This window comes from Branchiostoma floridae, chromosome 4 (assembly GCF_000003815.2).
Source record: "Branchiostoma floridae strain S238N-H82 chromosome 4, Bfl_VNyyK, whole genome shotgun sequence".
Taxonomy (NCBI): Eukaryota; Metazoa; Chordata; class Leptocardii; order Amphioxiformes; family Branchiostomatidae; genus Branchiostoma; species Branchiostoma floridae.
Window position 1 is genome coordinate 2,303,142 of NC_049982.1, and position 17,965 is coordinate 2,321,106.

The 17,965-nt window shown below is 43.9% G+C and overlaps 1 protein-coding gene across 1 annotated transcript; it reads right to left on the minus strand.

Annotated features, from left to right (window-relative positions):
* Positions 1-487: 487 nt before the first annotated feature.
* LOC118414178 (ALX homeobox protein 1-like) lies at positions 488-17,422 on the minus strand. The gene is made up of 5 exons (XM_035818040.1): positions 16,998-17,422; positions 13,707-13,881; positions 9,957-10,065; positions 1,912-2,046; positions 488-1,442 (listed from the first exon to the last, which is right to left on the minus strand). The coding sequence occupies exons 1-5, from the start codon at positions 17,203-17,205 to the stop codon at positions 1,107-1,109; spliced, it is 963 nt and encodes a 320-aa protein (XP_035673933.1). The 5' UTR covers positions 17,206-17,422; the 3' UTR covers positions 488-1,106.
* Positions 17,423-17,965: the final 543 nt, after the last annotated feature.

Sequence of the window (17,965 nt, forward strand, 5' to 3'; positions counted from 1 at the left end):
CGTAGTACGTAGAATTAAAACCGCCGATTACGCTCTACGGAAAAGGGCTTTGGGGCCCTCCTGTATTGCAAACCGTATCGATACAAACTTTCTGCTGGTACACTGACAATACTCCTTACAGTCGTTTCCTTCCTTCTTTATTTTACTTAAGCTTATCGAACTTGGCGATGATTTAGCTGGGTTAGTCTGGTATCCAAAGCATGTTGTCAGTGACAAGCTGATACAAAACGAACGCTGGTAACATTAATTACTGTTTCTCCCAAAGCCCTCCCCCCCTTCTTCCAATTCACATTGAAGGTCGGAAGAGGCATAATCAAGGTCTGCCGATCCCAGAGGTACGCACACACACAAACTTGACAATAAGAACATGACATGTATATTCTAATCAACTTTATTACATAAATTGCAAGAATAGGAAATTCTCATTCTTTTAATGCTACAAAGACGATAGATTATATCGTTGTAACCAAGGTGATCAATGTCGTAAGGAATGCAGAATGTATGGAATATTCATCGAATGTTACACTCGATTCAATCGCCACTAGTACTTTGGCGTCTTGGTCAACTTCTTGGTCCGCACATTGAAATGATGCATGGTGAAGAAAGTACACGTCTATACCACTCCGTACTAGCCTGATGAAACCTCGCTTATAGCAGCCCGCCCAACATCCGGCCCGCCTATAGGGGAGGGGTACCGGTCAGTTACGGCCCCAGGTAGGTGTGTTACAAAGACTACCTCCGTACTTGCTACTTACTCATACCTGTGACATCTTCTTACATATTGGTTACAAAAATATTTTGTCTCGTTTACAATCATTAGAATTGTCGTGCATTATGCCTACCATAGGTACGATCATCATGTAGACATAACGTCAAACGATATGCACCAATACAAAGTGTGGTCGAAGGTTGCTTTCCAAGCAGAGCCGTTGGAAATCTCTTGGTGGCAACCCGATTGCTCATCATCTAATGTGATATACGCTGTAGTATTTATGACCGTGTTTTGGTGTTGGGTCATCACCATTTCCCGTTAATGCAAACGTCCAATCTGACATTTTCATTAGTACAGTCTCCATGGTGACACCATGACAACCAGGATGACATCATCACATGAAAGAGGGGCCGACCAGGCCTCCCATGAAGCCTAGCGCGGCGCTGTGTTCTTTGGCCTTCAGTCTGAGCGCAGCTATACTGGAACTCCTCCTGTCTGCGCATGTCTGCGTGTACGTCATATCCGTGTGCTGCCCGTTGGCCATGGTGACGTGGACAGTCATGTGATCCGGGAACGCGTTGCTATTGGTGGTTGCTATTCCCGGGGAGGCGCTGGTGTGGTAGGAGTGCGCCTGCGCGGCCACGCCCATGAAGGTGGGAGGGGGGCTGATCTGCGGAGACATGCAGGAGCTGTTGTTGGCGCGGCTGGGCTGCCAGGGCGCCGGCTGGATCTAAATAGAGGGTAACAGGAAATAACGGTGTTACAGGGCAGCTTTTACATACACGCATGTACACTTGCTGATGTGGCTGGGCTGCCAGGGCGCCGGCTGGATCTAAATAGAGGGTAAATAAATAATAATTGTGTCAGAGGACAGCTTTTACTTGGATGTACACTTGTCGTTCAAACCTATGTATGTTGATCAACCTGCCGTGATGTCAAGCCCAGGTCATGTCTCAAAGAACATCATGAAAGATAGTGACTCAGATAAAGACAATAAACCATCAACTATTCTAGAAGCCGCTTAATTGCACACACTATTTGCATTTCGTGCAAATATCCTAATGATGCAACAAAGCGAAGTTATTAAGCTGGTCCGCACCACCATTGGATTTTGTGCAATTAACAGAAGTGTGCTATTATCCGTTGTGCAATTAACTGGTTTCTACTATAATATTATATTATACTGCGGCTTGCCCTACCTGTGAATAGCCGTCCGGTCTGGGCGCCATCTGCATGTCGTACGGATCGGCCCCGAGCGCCACCTGGCGGATCCCGGCCATCTGCTGGAACCGCTCCTTCTTCCTCCACTTGGCGCGGCGGTTCTGGAACCACACCTGGAGGAAACACAGCAACGGAGACGTCAACACACAGGTGTCTATGACGGTTCACGTCACTGCACAAGTAAGTAGGACGGTTCTGGAACTACATCTGTAGGGCACACAAAGCGGACACGGCATCCGGCACTACACCGGTATCTATGACGTTCAACGATGGTTCTGGAACCACACCTGTACGGGCAAACAAAAACCAACACGCCCCTAATATTGCGACCCTCCCATAATCACCTAGCATCTACCACCGCTGCAGCACACACACACACACTCGCGCGCACACACACACACACACACACACCAAGGAGCTTTTATCTGATATCATGTAACATTTGGTCTTAGTGGTAGGATTTGGGCATATTATCTATACGTCAGTATGACGCGTCTATGCTATACACTCTCACAATAAGCCAAGGACCAGGGTTCAGTATACAGTTTGATGTGACCTTTATTTATACTACGACTCGATACATAGACAGGTGAATGGATACAAGTAATACAAGATAAGATACCTGGACAGATGCGAGTGGATGATACTAACTAACCGGTTACGTAGCTACGGCGGCGGAAGATGCTAAAAGCTCCTTGCACACACACACACACACGCACACGCACACGCGCGCGCGCGCGCGCGCGCGCACTCAAAACGACACGTCACCCTCAAGCAACAGAGAACCAAGAAGAACAAAATTGTTCAGGTGACTGGTATAGAAGGTGACCGACGGATCTGCCAAATGTACGGCAAATTCATGTGGCAAAGTAGTAAGGCAAATTACAGTGAACTTCTTTGAGAAGTAGCAAGTCCACTATCAGTAGCCATGAGTTTGCATGCTTGTTGTTGTTTCCCCTCCCCCACAGACAACAGTAGTAGTGGAACTAATCCTCAGCGGCTACAGCGCGCGATCTGAGCGAGACAAAGCAGCGCGCACATGTGCGGCGGCGCCAGACTGGAGCCGGGCCTGACGTGCCCCCCTCCCCCCCGCGGCCCGGCGCGTGGCTCGGCCGCGATCCCATCAAACACCGGGAATCACCGTGACGAAAGGATTCTGCACGCTCTCGTGACCAGGCGTGGTGTCATGTGACGCGTTCTCGTGACCAGGTACGGTGACAAGTGACGAGATGTCGACGTGACAAGTGTCGTTTTCTAACAGTGACTACATTGGGAGAAAACCTTGTTACAGTTTCTCAGCTCCTAAAGCCATCCGAGCTCGTTTGCAACAGAAACGGGCGGAAGAAAGGGAAACGTCATGATTTTGAGCTCCCAACATCTGCTTTGACATTACACCCAACCTTTTATAAGGTCATACAAAAGTAATAGAGTGTTGCCACGCGCTTTCCTGTACCCTCCGCGGGTCAGTTCACGAGTTATTGACCTCTGCCTCGCCTCCCGTCCCGCCCCCAGCTTCTCAGCGAGACTCTGCCGCCAGCTCGCACCTCTACAGACTATCATCATGAGTACGATCTAGTAGTACACATTTTGATATAAAGTACAGCTCTCGTGGAACTGCTTAGTTTCGTGTAGGAGCAGACTACAAGAAATCCGAAACTGGACCATGATGATTTAATGGCTGGATGGATGGATGGTTAGATGGACGAATCACTCTTTACCATAGCCTACGTTCCATTGCACACACCATTCTTTTCCTGAAACATTCGCCACTAAAATGTGCATATTTGGGGCGACGATCTTTAAGCCCCCAGATGGGACTTAATAAGGACCGTAAAGCAAGGAATGGATATTCGAAAAGATATCTTGTATATTAAATTTTAAATTTCACTTATTGCTTTCTTTGGACTACAATCATTCTTGATATTCTAAAAGGACTTGCGTGACAGAAAGTCTCGTAGACATGCAAAACACATGGTGTACATCCCAACATTATCCAATAAAATGAGTCTACAGGTACGCCGCACGGCAGACGATGCTTTACGAGTGTTCTGTGATGATCCGTTTTTTATCAGGAGACATTTCCGCGGAAATCGACGTTTAATGAAGAGTTGACCAGTCTGTCTTCAATCCCACGGTTTCTCCTCATCGTCTCCCGTTTCCATCCCTTTATTTGAAGTAGAAATAATCACCTTGTTTAGCGGAGCCACTACATAACAAATGATCCCAACTTCCCTACATTCACAGATGGAAAGAAAGTCACTTTCCTCTTAAAATCGCAGAACTCACAAACTAAGGTGAAACTTGGAGAAGTCAAACCCAACCAGTTTAGAAATAGTTACCACTAGAATTCGGGTAGCCTCTTATTACAATAATGTTTAGCAATGGCGATTGCCACATGTATGTCTCCTATGTTTCGACCATGTACTTGCAAGTAGCCTTCGGGCATGAACTTGCTAATAAACTTTCTATTTTACAAACGCTTCACCGGCACTTTAATCTCTTAAACCCGCAGAAATCACGTCCACACCGCAGATAACAGGCAGTCGTAACTGAGATCCGTCCTCTTGCAAGTTAGGAAGCATTGAAGGTGCTGAAATAATCCACTTTTACTCCTTGCTTTTACACTCAACTCGAACACATTATAGTTGCGAAATACAAAAGCATTACAAATATCGATACAGTCAAAGAAGGCCACGTCCACATTAGGACCCCCTGGCCAATGTGAAGTTTTGGTGGACCTTTAGAGGATTTTCCCCTTGATACCCTAGTAAACACCTATATCTTATCAGTCCCAGGAGTGGTCTTCTTGGGCAGTTTGACTGTAGTGAGCAAAATTACAAAATGAAAGCGTATACAAGCCTTCCAATGGTACATGCAGGAAAACATCTCAGTACATGCAGTATTTCGTTGTCGGAAGTTGCTCAAATCGGTAGTTTTCCTTTTAGTTCCGAAACATGTAATGAAATTCTTTAGGAATACTGCAAAAAATATCTTTTCCCACGAGGTTTGGATTATGAAATGATGGTCGTTATCAGTGCCCTGCTTGGACAGTAGGCCAAGGTAACGATAACACCGGGCCGGATTGTCAAACATCTGCGCTGCAACAACACCATTTTTCACTGCACTGTAGTCTGTTGTCCGATACGTGGACAATCAGTATGGTTGTATTTCTTTCAATATCTTGTATGTATCAAAAATCATTGGCAAAGTCAACAATAGCTAGATGCTTATGTATTTATTTAGTTTTACCACATATGTAAAAGGATTGGCGTAACAGTTAACCATCCCCTTTTATACAAAAGATGTCAAGACTGTAAGTTTTGATCCACTATGATCACACTGGAAAGCCCCCTACCCTTTTCGGTAAGTGTGGTGGGTTATCTAACGTGCTCGAGGTGTGGATACCCTTCAACCATTGAAGAGGAAGGTACCTTAGTTGCAACGTGTAGTCAAGCATGTGCAGTTGTTGTGTAGACGTTACAACAGAATTCATCAATTTATATTGGATGTTTTGGCCAACGTTGCATCAGAAGCAAGACCAAACAAGAATGTCTTGGAAATTTGCCCATCCAGTGATAGTACTATCTGTCGACTCAAACATAAACATTCCAAACACAATAGAGTTATGGTAGACCAGTTCTGTTGTATTCAGTGGAAAGTATATATAACAACAGCAAATCTTGTCCTCTGGAATCATTCCAGGGAATCTTGTTTTTGAAAAGGGCCTGCGATGCTGAACTTCAGGAATTCAATGACACGTTTTTCAAAACGTTTTCATGCGAAAAGTTTAAAACACATGATGATAGACTTATGATGGCAATCATACGCTGTTATGACCGAAGCTGAAAATGCATCAAAGTCAAACAATTTGTATGGTGCTAGGTTGAAGTCGAAGCCACAAATTGACGGAACTAGTTTGTAGTTCGCCTATCTGGTAATTGATAACCATCTAAATAGGTCAAGGGAGATAATAGCTTTGTGATTGGACTTACATGTACACTAGTGGGCTGAGTGGACATATCGTGGCCATTGGGAGCAAGCTAGAAAGGCTTTTTTTTGTTCATTCGTGGACAAAGACTGGAGCTGGTCAGTCGAAAATTGTGTTGGAAATTTCAGGTCAACTTTTCCAGAATGACGCAGAATGATGTCTACTAACACAGATGAACTTTCTCTGAAGTATATTTGAAATGATTTTTATTGGTGGTGCTAGTTGGACTCGATGCCACTCGGAGTTGATGGACCAATTTGCAGTTTGCCGTACTAGTAGCTAGCTATTACTGATCAATATAGGGCAATAAGATTGACATCTGTATGATTCCCTTGAATGATAACATGTCGTGGCAAAGGATGGTTGTATACTTCCAGGATTCCAGCCGGTTGGCGCAGCTGCAGGAGTTGATGCCACCAGTTTATAGAAACAGTTTTTGGAAACCTGCACCATAAGCTAGCACCAAATCCCCGCGCCGATACACCACCAACTGTTGACGCCCGCACTCCGAAGTGGCAAAACGGAACCTATCCACAGACTCACTCTCTTTACTCAATGCATGTTGGACAGGAATATGCAATAAAGATATTGTCATTGTCAATCTAGCACCCAATCCCCGCGCCGATACACCAACTGTTGAAGTGGCGAAACGGAGCCGATCGGCAGTCTCTGCCCCCACGTAAACGGCAAAGTTAATCTCCAAGCAGCTCCTACGGTAGCGTAAGATAGTATCAATAGCTGGCAGAGGAGTGAAGCCGGCCTAGGAGTGGGTATGTGCCCGTTTGACGCCCTTTGGCCGGCTAGACTCCTCGGCCAGCTTATGATACCGTAGGATCTTCTTGGAGATTTTACTCCGAAGTGGCGAAACGGAGCCGATCCGCACACTCTCTTTACGTAAGTTAAATCAATGCATTTAGCCCATATTGGGCAGGAATATGCAATAAAGATCATTGTCATTGTCAATCTAGCACCCAATCCTCGCGCCGATACACCAACTGTTGACGCTCGCACTCCGAAGTGGCGAAACGGAGCCGATCCGCAGACTCTCTCCCCACGTAAACGGTACTCCCAGGGGGCAGGACCGGGTCAAGCCGACAGTAAATTGGAAATAAATTCGCCCAACAAATTTAATTAAGTCTGGGAGCCACATGTAGGCCCGGCCGGGCCGGAGCCAGACGGGATTTTGCGAGATTGGGCGGGACTTTGATGTGGGGATTGAGTGGCCGTCCCGAGGGGCCGCGTGCCGTGTTCGTCGCGAGCGGGCGGGGAGGCGCTTATCTCCGAGGCTCTGGTGCCCAGCGGCCCGATAAGGCTTGAAAGCGCCGAAAGGGGCAGGGTTGAGATAACGTCCCGAGTGATGCGCGTCTGTGGGCGTGTGTGTGACCGCTGGGGCCAGCGGAGTCAAGCTTCGGTTGCAAAATATAGAACTCAGTTTTACAAACAGATGTTGTTGTTACTCTCCAAGCAGAGGTTGGTGGGAGAAAATCGTCATCTTTTCCTTATATGCCGTATTTTTCGACCAGCCTCTCCACCAACTCCCCATAAATGCCGATCTAAAAAAAAAAAAAAAACGGATGAAAGGAAAAGGTAACGACTTTTTTCCACCAACCTCTGCTTGGAGAGTAGTTGTTTATAGCCTTAGCTGGTCATCATCCCCATCATCGTCATTTTGACGAGATAGTTGCTCGGCGTTTATTGGTTCGTTGCAAATCAATGCCAATCAAAGTTTACACAACGATTATATCGATCACAAAGAATAAAACAAAGCTTCTAATTCGTGCTGAAAATTAATAAGTTCGATGCAAATGCTATTTATAGTGATGATGTATAATGGTGTTGATGGTGCATGTTTGCATCAAAAATAAATCTCGTTTTTGGATCTCTTGAGTCTTGTCTTACATCATTTCACACAAGACTGAAGAGATCTTGTATAGTGGAGTTAGCCTATTCTCCAACCTTCTTAGGATTGGTGCCTGGAGTGTTGAATTTAATGAAGTTGACAAAGAGTGTTGAATTTAATGAAGTTGACACGGAGTGTTAAGTTTAATGAAGTTGACATGTAATTGCATGAAGAATTGGGATGGCACCCAGGCTACTTCTAAAGCCCCTATATTTAGAAGCTGGCTACTCCCAACACGTTCGGAAGTCCATGGTAGAGACCTAAAAAGTGCGAACAAACTCTGTATTCCATTGACCAAAACTAACCGCTACAAAAACAGCCCCATCCCATACTTCACCGACCTTTTAAATACGTGTACCTGAAAACATCTCCCATGTCTCTTAATCCACCGCCACAGTCTTCATTTACACCTTGTATAACAAGTTGTTTTGTTTCCTTTTGCTCTATTCCTATAATAAAACTTCTTGTAATTGTATATTTTCATAGATTTTACACATGTATGAAGTACAATGTCTGAAATGCGCAGTTCAGCCGCTTCTACTGCGTAGAAGTAGCTGCAATGTATTTTATTGTTCACTGACTGAACCAATAAACCAATCTTCTAAACGTGACCAACGGACGAGCGGATACAGGTACGAACCACCGCGCGATCCGTGACAGTTTAACAGAACGGTACCCAAGCTAGAGAGTAAAGTGACCTACAAAATGGTACAAAATATTGCCGGGACTATCAAGCATCTGCTTGAAGATAAGAACAATCTCAAAGAAGCCGCTCCGTGTGTCAGATAACTGCTGGTCCGCCCCGATGATAGAACGGCTGGCCTGGCCACGTTATCAGCGCAGAGAGTCGCCGCCGCGGTGACAGGGTGAAACATGGCGGTTTTATAGGTTACCTCTAGCCTGGATACCAGACCTCGGGTCGGGCTAGATTACCCCGGTCTGCACCGGTCTCCTCTGGGACTGATAAATTATAAACGGTCGGCAAAATCGTACGGCATCAACGCTGCACGCTGGGCAAATATTTGGAATAATTTGCCAGTGGAGTGCGATTAAACTGTATGGGCGGAGGGCATAGGAACAATGTAATTGAGTAAACAAACTGGTATCTGAAGACCCTGTCCCACATAGATGACCATAGCCTCTGGACCCTCTTCACACCATGGTTATTCACACCATGGTTAGCGTAGTTAGGTCATCTGAAGTTGGGATTTGGTAGTACGGTGTTATTGGTGAAGTCCCCTTGTCTTTGAAATAGAAGTCGTCTGTGCAATCTATGGACATTCGCAAATTTAAAAAAAAAAAAGAAGTCATATTCTGATTGAATGCGAATAGAGCAGAGAATTGGAGCTACAATAGGATGGATTCCAGGATAGGGTAGTAAGGCAAGGTAGGTAGAGAGAGGGTCTGCATGGGCGGTCCTGACAACGACTTACGCTGAATTTGGGAAGGCTGACTACGCTTTACGTTAACTTCACGAAGGCTACCAACGCTTTACGCTTCATCCCACTACGAATTACGTAAAATAAAATAGCTTCCCTACGAATTATGCCTACGCCTTACGGAAAAAAACAACAACATGCAGACCCTCTAGGTAGGTACTACAAGGTCGGTAGAAGAAGACAGGAGAAGCCCTCCCTCCAACAGTCGCCGAGGCTTGATCCCAGACCTCTCCCAAACTTGTGCCGAATTTGCGGTTTACTTCGAAGTGGTCGGATCAAAGTCGTGGGAATGCCGTGAATGTGTGTCTCGCGGTTCGGCATGTAAAACAGCGCACAACAGGTACCCAGCCTCCCTATACTACATACCTCCTCCTAGTGACTGACATACTCAGCCTCCCTACATACCTCCTCCTAGTGACTGACATACTCAGCCTCCCTACATACCTCCTCCTAGTGACTGACATACTCAGCCTCCCTACATACCTCCTCCTAGTGGCCGACATACCGGCATTTCTGAGTCTTTGTGGTGACATGTGCTAAGCTCGGCGGCATTTCTGTCAAATCTTCATTAACATCAGACATGTCAATCATCCATCAAACATGTCAATTATCCATAGAATATGTCAATCACCCATCAAACATATCAATCATCCATCAAATCTGTCAATAATCCATTAAAACTCCTCCCTGACTCACCTGCACCCTGGCCTCCGTCAGGTCCGCCCTGAGCGCCAGCTGCTCGCGCATGTACACATCCGGGTAATGTGTCTTCTGGAACACGCGTTCCATCTCCTCCAGCTGGAAGCTGAACAAAATATACAGGTTAGTGCGCATGTACACATCCGGGTAATGTGTCTTCTGGAACACGCGTTCCATCTCCTCCAGCTGGAAGCTGAACAAAATATACAGGTTAGTGCGCATGTACACATCCGGGTAATGTGTCTTCTGGAACACGCGTTCCATCTCCTCCAGCTGGAAGCTGAACAAAATATACGGGTTAGTGCGCATGTACACATCCGGGTAATGTGTCTTCTGGAACACGCGTTCCATCTCCTCCAGCTGGAAGCTGAACAAAATGGCGGACATAGACTTAGTTGTTATCGTGAAGCTGTTTTGAGAACAAATAAACCGATATCCGTGAATAGCTTGATAAACCACTGATGCTTTATTTCCCTCACTTCCCAGTAGAACCAGTCAGTATTGCCCTGAGGAAGGTGACAGACGGTCAGAGAATCGTCGGCTAGGTATCAACTTTAGTCAGTTGGTTGTGTACAAAATGAACTTTGTAATTCAAATAAACCGATAGTTGCGTGCCGGGTGTTTGGATCTTCAGATCACGTAAATATCTTTTTTCATAAATGTTTTACTCCAAATGGTAAGGTTGGGATTAAATGAACTTTTGTATGATTATTTTTTACCAAGCTATATATTCCATGCTGTCTGTTCGCAAAAAATTGTCTCTATATTTTTAATTTTCAATTTGTACCACTTCTATGCATTGTATAGCTATGAACGTTAAAAACATTTAGGGTTGAATGGCATCTTTTATGATTATTTGAGAGCAAATTATACTTTATGTTGCTTGGCACACCGATACTTCTTGAATTGCGGATATTGTACGCTTGATCGATATATCAGTACCTAAGTTGGTCCATTTCTAATTATTCCAGGGGTTGTTGTGCAGCTATGAATTTTATGAACGTTTTAGATTCAATTTTATCTTTTATGATTATTTTAGAGCAAGTTATATTTCATGTTGTTATTGCTAGTATTGGGGATATTATACACTTGATGAATATTTCTGTCGGTCCAATTTTAATTCTCCCAATGGTTGTACAACTATGAACTTTAGATATTTACAAACTTTGACCTATAGCATAATCCCTCCCCCAAATACCAGAATGAAGTCCTAAACAAACAGGTGTTTTCCGGGAAACTTAAAAAACGTTTGGAATCCAAAGACATGTTTTAGAATTATTTGATAACAAATTATACGTTATGTTGCTTGGCACAACAATACTTCTTAAATTGCGGATATTGTACAGTTGATCAATATCTTGGCAGTCCATTTTTAATTCTCCCAAGGGTTGTACAGCTATAAACTTTAAATATTTACAAACTTTGACCTATGGCGTAATCCCTCCCCCAAATACCAGAACGAAGTCCCAAACAAACAAGTATTTTCCGTGGAACTTTGAAAAAAAACGTTTGAGATTCAATTTCATCTTTGGGGATTATTTGAAAGCAAGTTATACTTTAAATTCATCTATGTTGCTTGGCACACCGATACTTTTTGAATTGCGGATATTATACACTTGATCAATACCAAGTTGGTCCATTTTAATTCTTCCAGGGTTTGTGTAGCTACGAAGTTTAAAAACCTTTGACATTTAATTTTATCTTTTAAGAGTATTTTAGAGCAAGTTATACTTTGTGTTGTTGCTACTAGTGTTGCGTATATTGACGCTTGATCAATATGAGTCCAATTTTAATTCTCCCAAGGGTTGTACAGCTATGAACTTTAAATATTTACAAACTTTGACCTATGTCATAATCCCTCCCCCAAATACCAGAACGAAGTCTCAAACAAACAGGTGTTTTCCGCGGAAGGCCCCTCCCGGCATGTTAATCGCCTGATCCCGCTGAAAGCCTGCGCCGCCCCTGGATCTCGGCAGACAGGTTTACTCTAGGTCTCAGCCAAGTTCTTGGAACCCTGAGTGTTATTTTCTGTCGCCACCTCGGACTTATGGAGTCTGCGAACTTTGCCCAAAAGTTTGCTTTGTGACTTAAGACTTGTCCGCACGTCATGAGTCAAGCCTCGGGAATAAGGCGACTTGTAAAATTCGCGTCGTCTCGGCATCTTGTCTTGCGCCACTGCGGTCCTGCTAAGTCTGTGAAAGTTAAACTCGTGTTTTTTTTTCTGTCGAGATGGACTAGCTAACTAACTAACTGTCGCCACTTCGGACTTACGGAGTCTGCGAACTTTGCCCAAAAGTTTGCTTTGTGACTTAAGACTTGTCCGCACGTCATGACTCAAGCCTCGGGAATAAGGCGAATTGTAAAATTCGCGTCGTCACGGTATCTTGTCTTGCGCCACTGCGGTCCTGCTAAGTCTTTGAAATGTGTGTTTTTTTTTCTGTCGAGATGGGCTGGCTAACTAACAAACTGTCGCCACCTCGGACTTACGGAGTCTGCGAACTTTGCCCAAAAGTTTGCTTTGTGACTTAAGACTTGTCCGCACGTCATGACTCAAGCCAAGGATAGAGTTAAGTTCGAGAATAAGACGACTTGTATATTTTGTTTTTGCGTCGTCACGGTATCTTGTCTTGCGCCACTCGCACTGCGGTCCTGTTAATTCCGTGCAATTCGTGGTTTTGGGATCTTTTCTGTTGAGCCTGATAGGCTAGCTAACTAACTAACTGTCGCCACCTCGGCCTTATAGAGTCTGTGAACTTTGCCCAAAAGTTTGCTTTGTGCCTTAAAGACTTTTCTGCACGTCATGACTCAAGCCAAGGAGTTAAGTTCGAGAATTAGACGACTTGTAAATTTTGCGTCGTCACGGTACCGGTATCTTGTCTTGCGCCACTGTGAAGTCTGTGAAATTCGTGTTTTTTTAAAATCGTTTCTGTTGAGATGGGCTGGCTAACTAACTGTCGCCACCTCGGACTTACTGGGTCAGTGCGAACTTTGCCCAAAAGTTTGCTATGTGTCTTAAGTCTTGTACGCACGTCATGACTCAAGCCAAGAATAAAGTGAAGTAGAGAAGAAGACAACGAGTCGTCGCGTTGACGTTGTCTTGTCTTGAAACAGGCTAAATTCTGTCGCCACTCCAGTCCTGTGAAGTCTGTAAAGATTCGTGTTTTTTTAATCATTTCTGTCGAGATGAGCTAGCTGTGTGCTTTAGATTTCATCATCCGCAATTAAAATAGATAATAATAATGACAATGATAGTTTATCTGGTAATAAACAAGGTTTTGTGCAATTCCCGTAGATGGTTTAGGACATATTCATCACTTGTGTCATGACTAAAGTCTTGTTTAAAAATGAACCAACTTTCGTGTCAATATTTTAAAGCGTCTTTAATTTTCTTTTCTTATCATCCCAGTTTTGGCACTTGAAAATTTTGTCTTGAGAGGTCTTGAGATGGGACTTTTGAAGACGTCTTCCTGAACTAGAGACGACTTAAATTTCTACCAGACTGTCCTATAAATGATACAAGCCATGCTAAAAGAAGTGGCCATCGTGCCGACTCACTTGCGTACAAAAGACATACAGGTAAAATATTTTCATCTATCGCAATGCCAAATCAAAGTGGGTCACTTTCTTTTCAAAATAAATTCTTAAAATCTTGTCGGGAAACCACAAGACGACAAACGATTATATCAGAACAAAACTAATCCATTCGATCTAGTATCCAAACGTCTGTGAATAAACACTTGTAGGTACCTGGTGAACGTGGTCCTGTTTCTCCGCTTTTTCTTCTTGTCCCCGGCGGCGGGAGGCGCCTCCTTGTCCGCCTGGTCCCCGCCCTCGGTCCGGTCCGCTCCTGGCTCGGGCCTCGGGGTCGGCGGCGTGTTCCCGAGCCTCGTGTCGTCTTCGCTGGTTTGTGACTGGTCTTCGCCTTCAAATGTCGTTAAAACAAGGATTGAGAAACGATTGTTACAAAGCTCACACTTCAATGTTACGGCCTGGCCCAAAATTTAGTTAACGTTGGCCTGCTGGGGTGGACACAAATATTAAAATATAACTTTATTGCACAACAAGTGTACGAGGTACAAAGTATGGCACCTACAAAAACTACAGTTCTATGGCTTGGCTTATGGCTTATCTAACTAATACAGGAGTTGTAGTATGAGATACGTTTCTTACATTCATTGGAGGCTTTTATAATCATTAGAGGAATTTCTAATGTCTAAACCTTCTTTGATATATTTTCCTATATCTGCCATGCAGGGGTTGTCACATGTCATGATGTACTTGAATTTGCACTTCATATAACCTGCATAGCTTGTTTGCTGTACATTGCTTACATTGTTGTTCATATGTGACTCAAATGCTTGAGCAAAATTGTTAGAGGGCTGTCTATTTTTGTCGGAACAACAAAGTTGATAGATTTGCACATGAAACAGTTTGAAGAAGGCTGGCAGTATCTACATGTCGGGACGGAAGTTTTTTGCAGAAAGATTCGTTCCTCCACGGTTAAACTACACACCGGATATTGCATTTATCACATTGTCTCATTGTATCTCATCTCTAATCACCGTGTAATAAAAGGTCAATTAACGTTCATTGATTGGGTAATCATCACTTATTGATAGCTTAATTGACATTGATTTATAGGTCTTTTCCGGCTGATTTCTAACTTTATCATACTAGTATTGAAGGGTAGCATATATAAAACTTAAACCTTTTCCATAATCTACGTACGCAAAGCTCTCCACAGACCGACCCACATAAGACATGCCATGGTGAATCAAATGGCACAAAGGCATATGAATAGCATGGTTGATTGCGTTGCTTGCATTGTGCGGAAAGTGTGCTGAAAAGACATGGGGTTGAAAAAGATCAGAAATAGGCCTGAACAAAAATGATACTGAATGCAGTAGAAAGTCTTCAAATTTGACGATTTAAGCCTTATTTTCCACAAAATGATGCGAAGACGAAGTACCCGAGCGAGATGTCCTGTCCAACATTTACTTTTATTTCTGAATCCAACTTGAACTCGAAATCTTAAACCTACATCTTGAATCTAAGGACATCGCCATAACGAATGTTTAAATGCCGGATATCGGTACATGACAGCACCGTGTGGTGTGGTACTTATTACTTTTAGGGGTCCCCCGAGCCTTAGCCATTCTCCATGTACATAAGCGTTCATACGCGTCTGCATCACGAAGCCTTATGGTATGATAACAACTGTACGTTTTCTTTCACAATGACAGTGCCGTTAACACAAGCTGTCATTTTCTTGTACAAGTTGATCCTCGTGCTTGTACCGTAACTCTCCATGTATTATCCCATTATTCTCATGTCCACGTTAGTTTGGCTTCTGATCCGTGTATGGCAACGGCACTCCATATGATAGAAAAGTTACAGTTGGCGAACATTTTAGGTTTTACTTCATGAAGTTGCTGAACATTTCCACACATTGGTATTTCCTGTGTCATTGCCATAAACGATCGTTATGAAGTCCCACTTTAATTTTACGGTCTATAGCACTAGATCTAGTTAACGCTGGACTGCCTGAGTGGACATTTAATCTGCATGGTTTGTGATGTTGTGCATTGTTTTTGCTTGCATTGTTATTCATATAAGACTTACATGCTTGAGCAAAATGTTTAGATGGATGTCCCTTTTTTTTAGGAACAACACAGGTGGTAGTAACTGCTATCAATTTTGTTTTTCAAAACAATTATCTGTTGGCCATATTTTGGGCTGAGAATTCAACGTCAGTAGAAAATGGCCACTTAGGCATTTAGAGGGTGTTTAACCCCTGTAACAATATTCCCGAGCTTGGTACTACAAAAAATGTATAACTGCGATTGCAACGCCTGTGCCATGATTTTCAGAAAACTTTTCAGAGAGGCCAAAATGGCAGCGTTTTTCATACATCTTGAACTTCCTGTGAGTACACCTGTGCGGTACAGGCAAGTGTTCGTACAGGCAGAAAATCCTGATGCCGTGGAAACCTTTGTCACACCATGATTATGATTCTATCCCAACTGAAAAAAAGTTAAACTTTATTTCCGTGTCCCAGTTTGCTGTATACAGACTGAGCGGCGTGTCCTGGAATAATCGAGATCATGGTGCGAAACTGACAGCAAGGCTGGGTGGAAATGAAGCAGTATGGCAGGAGGGAGACAACATGGTAACTGGAGAAGATAAGTATTTATACCCCCTTTCCACTTGGACGGCGCTCTCTCTGCGACCTAGTTTTTGACAGATCGCTCAACGAATTCTATAGAAAAGAAACGAATTTGTTTACACTTTGTGTGTTTTGTTTTCTTCTCAATCACACTTGTACGTTTTGTATGATATACCAAGTGTGGAAGTGAAGGGTACACATATCCTATTTAGGTCGCAGTAAGAGCGCAGCGCGATCGCCGTCTAGTGGAAAGGGGGCCTAATCAAGTACTCATTTCTGTTGATGATGTCCCATGACAATAATAGCATAATTTGGCACAAATGTAAAACGATTAGTGACAATTCTACCCGTAACCTTTCCCTTGTAATAACGTTAGAACAAGTTGTCACATTGACAATGAATGTTTTCTATCTGTACTATCATACCGAACTGCTCATTGCACCATCCTCATTTTTTGGGCTTTAAAAATGCTACTCGCAATGTTGACATACATGTAGCTTCGATTTTTTGTACACTCCAACCTACCACATTTATATTAGCGTGACCGTTCATCTGAGTTGGTTTTTGACATTTTTTATTTGAAGTTCAACAGTACAAGTTGTCCAACACACAAGTTTACGTTTGAAATTTTTCATTCACAAGACGCGATTTTATTTTGCCATCGCAACATGACAACGGTTGGGTTACAGTGTAGAAACTTATCAGTAGGTACTTATCAGTCGTATGTCCACCTGTTTTAATTGGTCATTTTGTACATCATGTATTACAAGATCTACCTTTAGCCGACCAAGGTTTAGGTACCAAGGTTTAGGTACCAAGGTTTAGATACCAAGGTTTAGGGACCAATGTTAGTGACAGAGTTCTCGGCTAACCTGGAGTTGCTGCGGCAGCCGCTGCGGGTACCGGTACTTCCATGGCACTGCTGGCGGCGGTGGCGGCCAGGATCCCCGCTATGGAGTGCTGACTCCCCGCCGACCGGGTCATGTCCACCAACTCCGCGGGCGAGCCCGTCCCCCGCACCGGGGCGTACCTGTCCGCTCCCTCGGGGACGGTGAAGGGTGGGCCCGCCGGGTAAGCCATGGTGGCGCCGCTAGATTTGCCGGCACGTAAATCCTCACCACTGGGACTGAGCACAGCGCAACTTCAGTCGCGTTCCGCCTGCCGTGACTAACTTTTCACGTTTTCTGGGCAAATCTTCAACTTGTCGCCGCGAAACTCGCAAAAGTGTTGGTAATCGTTCCTGGCGGCGTGCTATGATCTGTCCAACTTCTCCTAAGTACGTCCTTCATCGTGTCCAATCACACAACAGCGCACACACGCCCTAACCCACCGTGCACGGGCCATGTTGTTTCCATTTACTGGATGTCAGGCAGGTTTTAGCTGAGGACCCTGAACCTGAACCTGTTGCGAGAGCGTGAAGGAAAACGACATCGGTATTAAAGAAAAGGTCTTGGTTTTGAAAATGGATAGTAAAATAATCGAAAGGCAAGAACACAATGAAATGACTTGCAGTACGACAGAAAGTGTACTATATAGGTTTTGTTCCCTTGTCATCTTTATATCTCGATCCTTCTTTTAATGGCGGTAAATTCTTATACGTGCACCATGTTGTGAGATTATTAGCATATTCCATTATTGAAACAATTAAGTGGAATATGGAAAGCAGGTAAGGCGAACGTCACATTTCCAAACCTGGGTCCGGCCGCGCTGTTTGTAGAAACGAAAAATAGAAATGGATACGTTGATATATACACAAAGTATGCCGACAACTATTTTCTTTACGTCTTGTGTAGTTAGATGTCTTTTTTTCTTCATATCATACATTTAGCTGCCCAGTCGG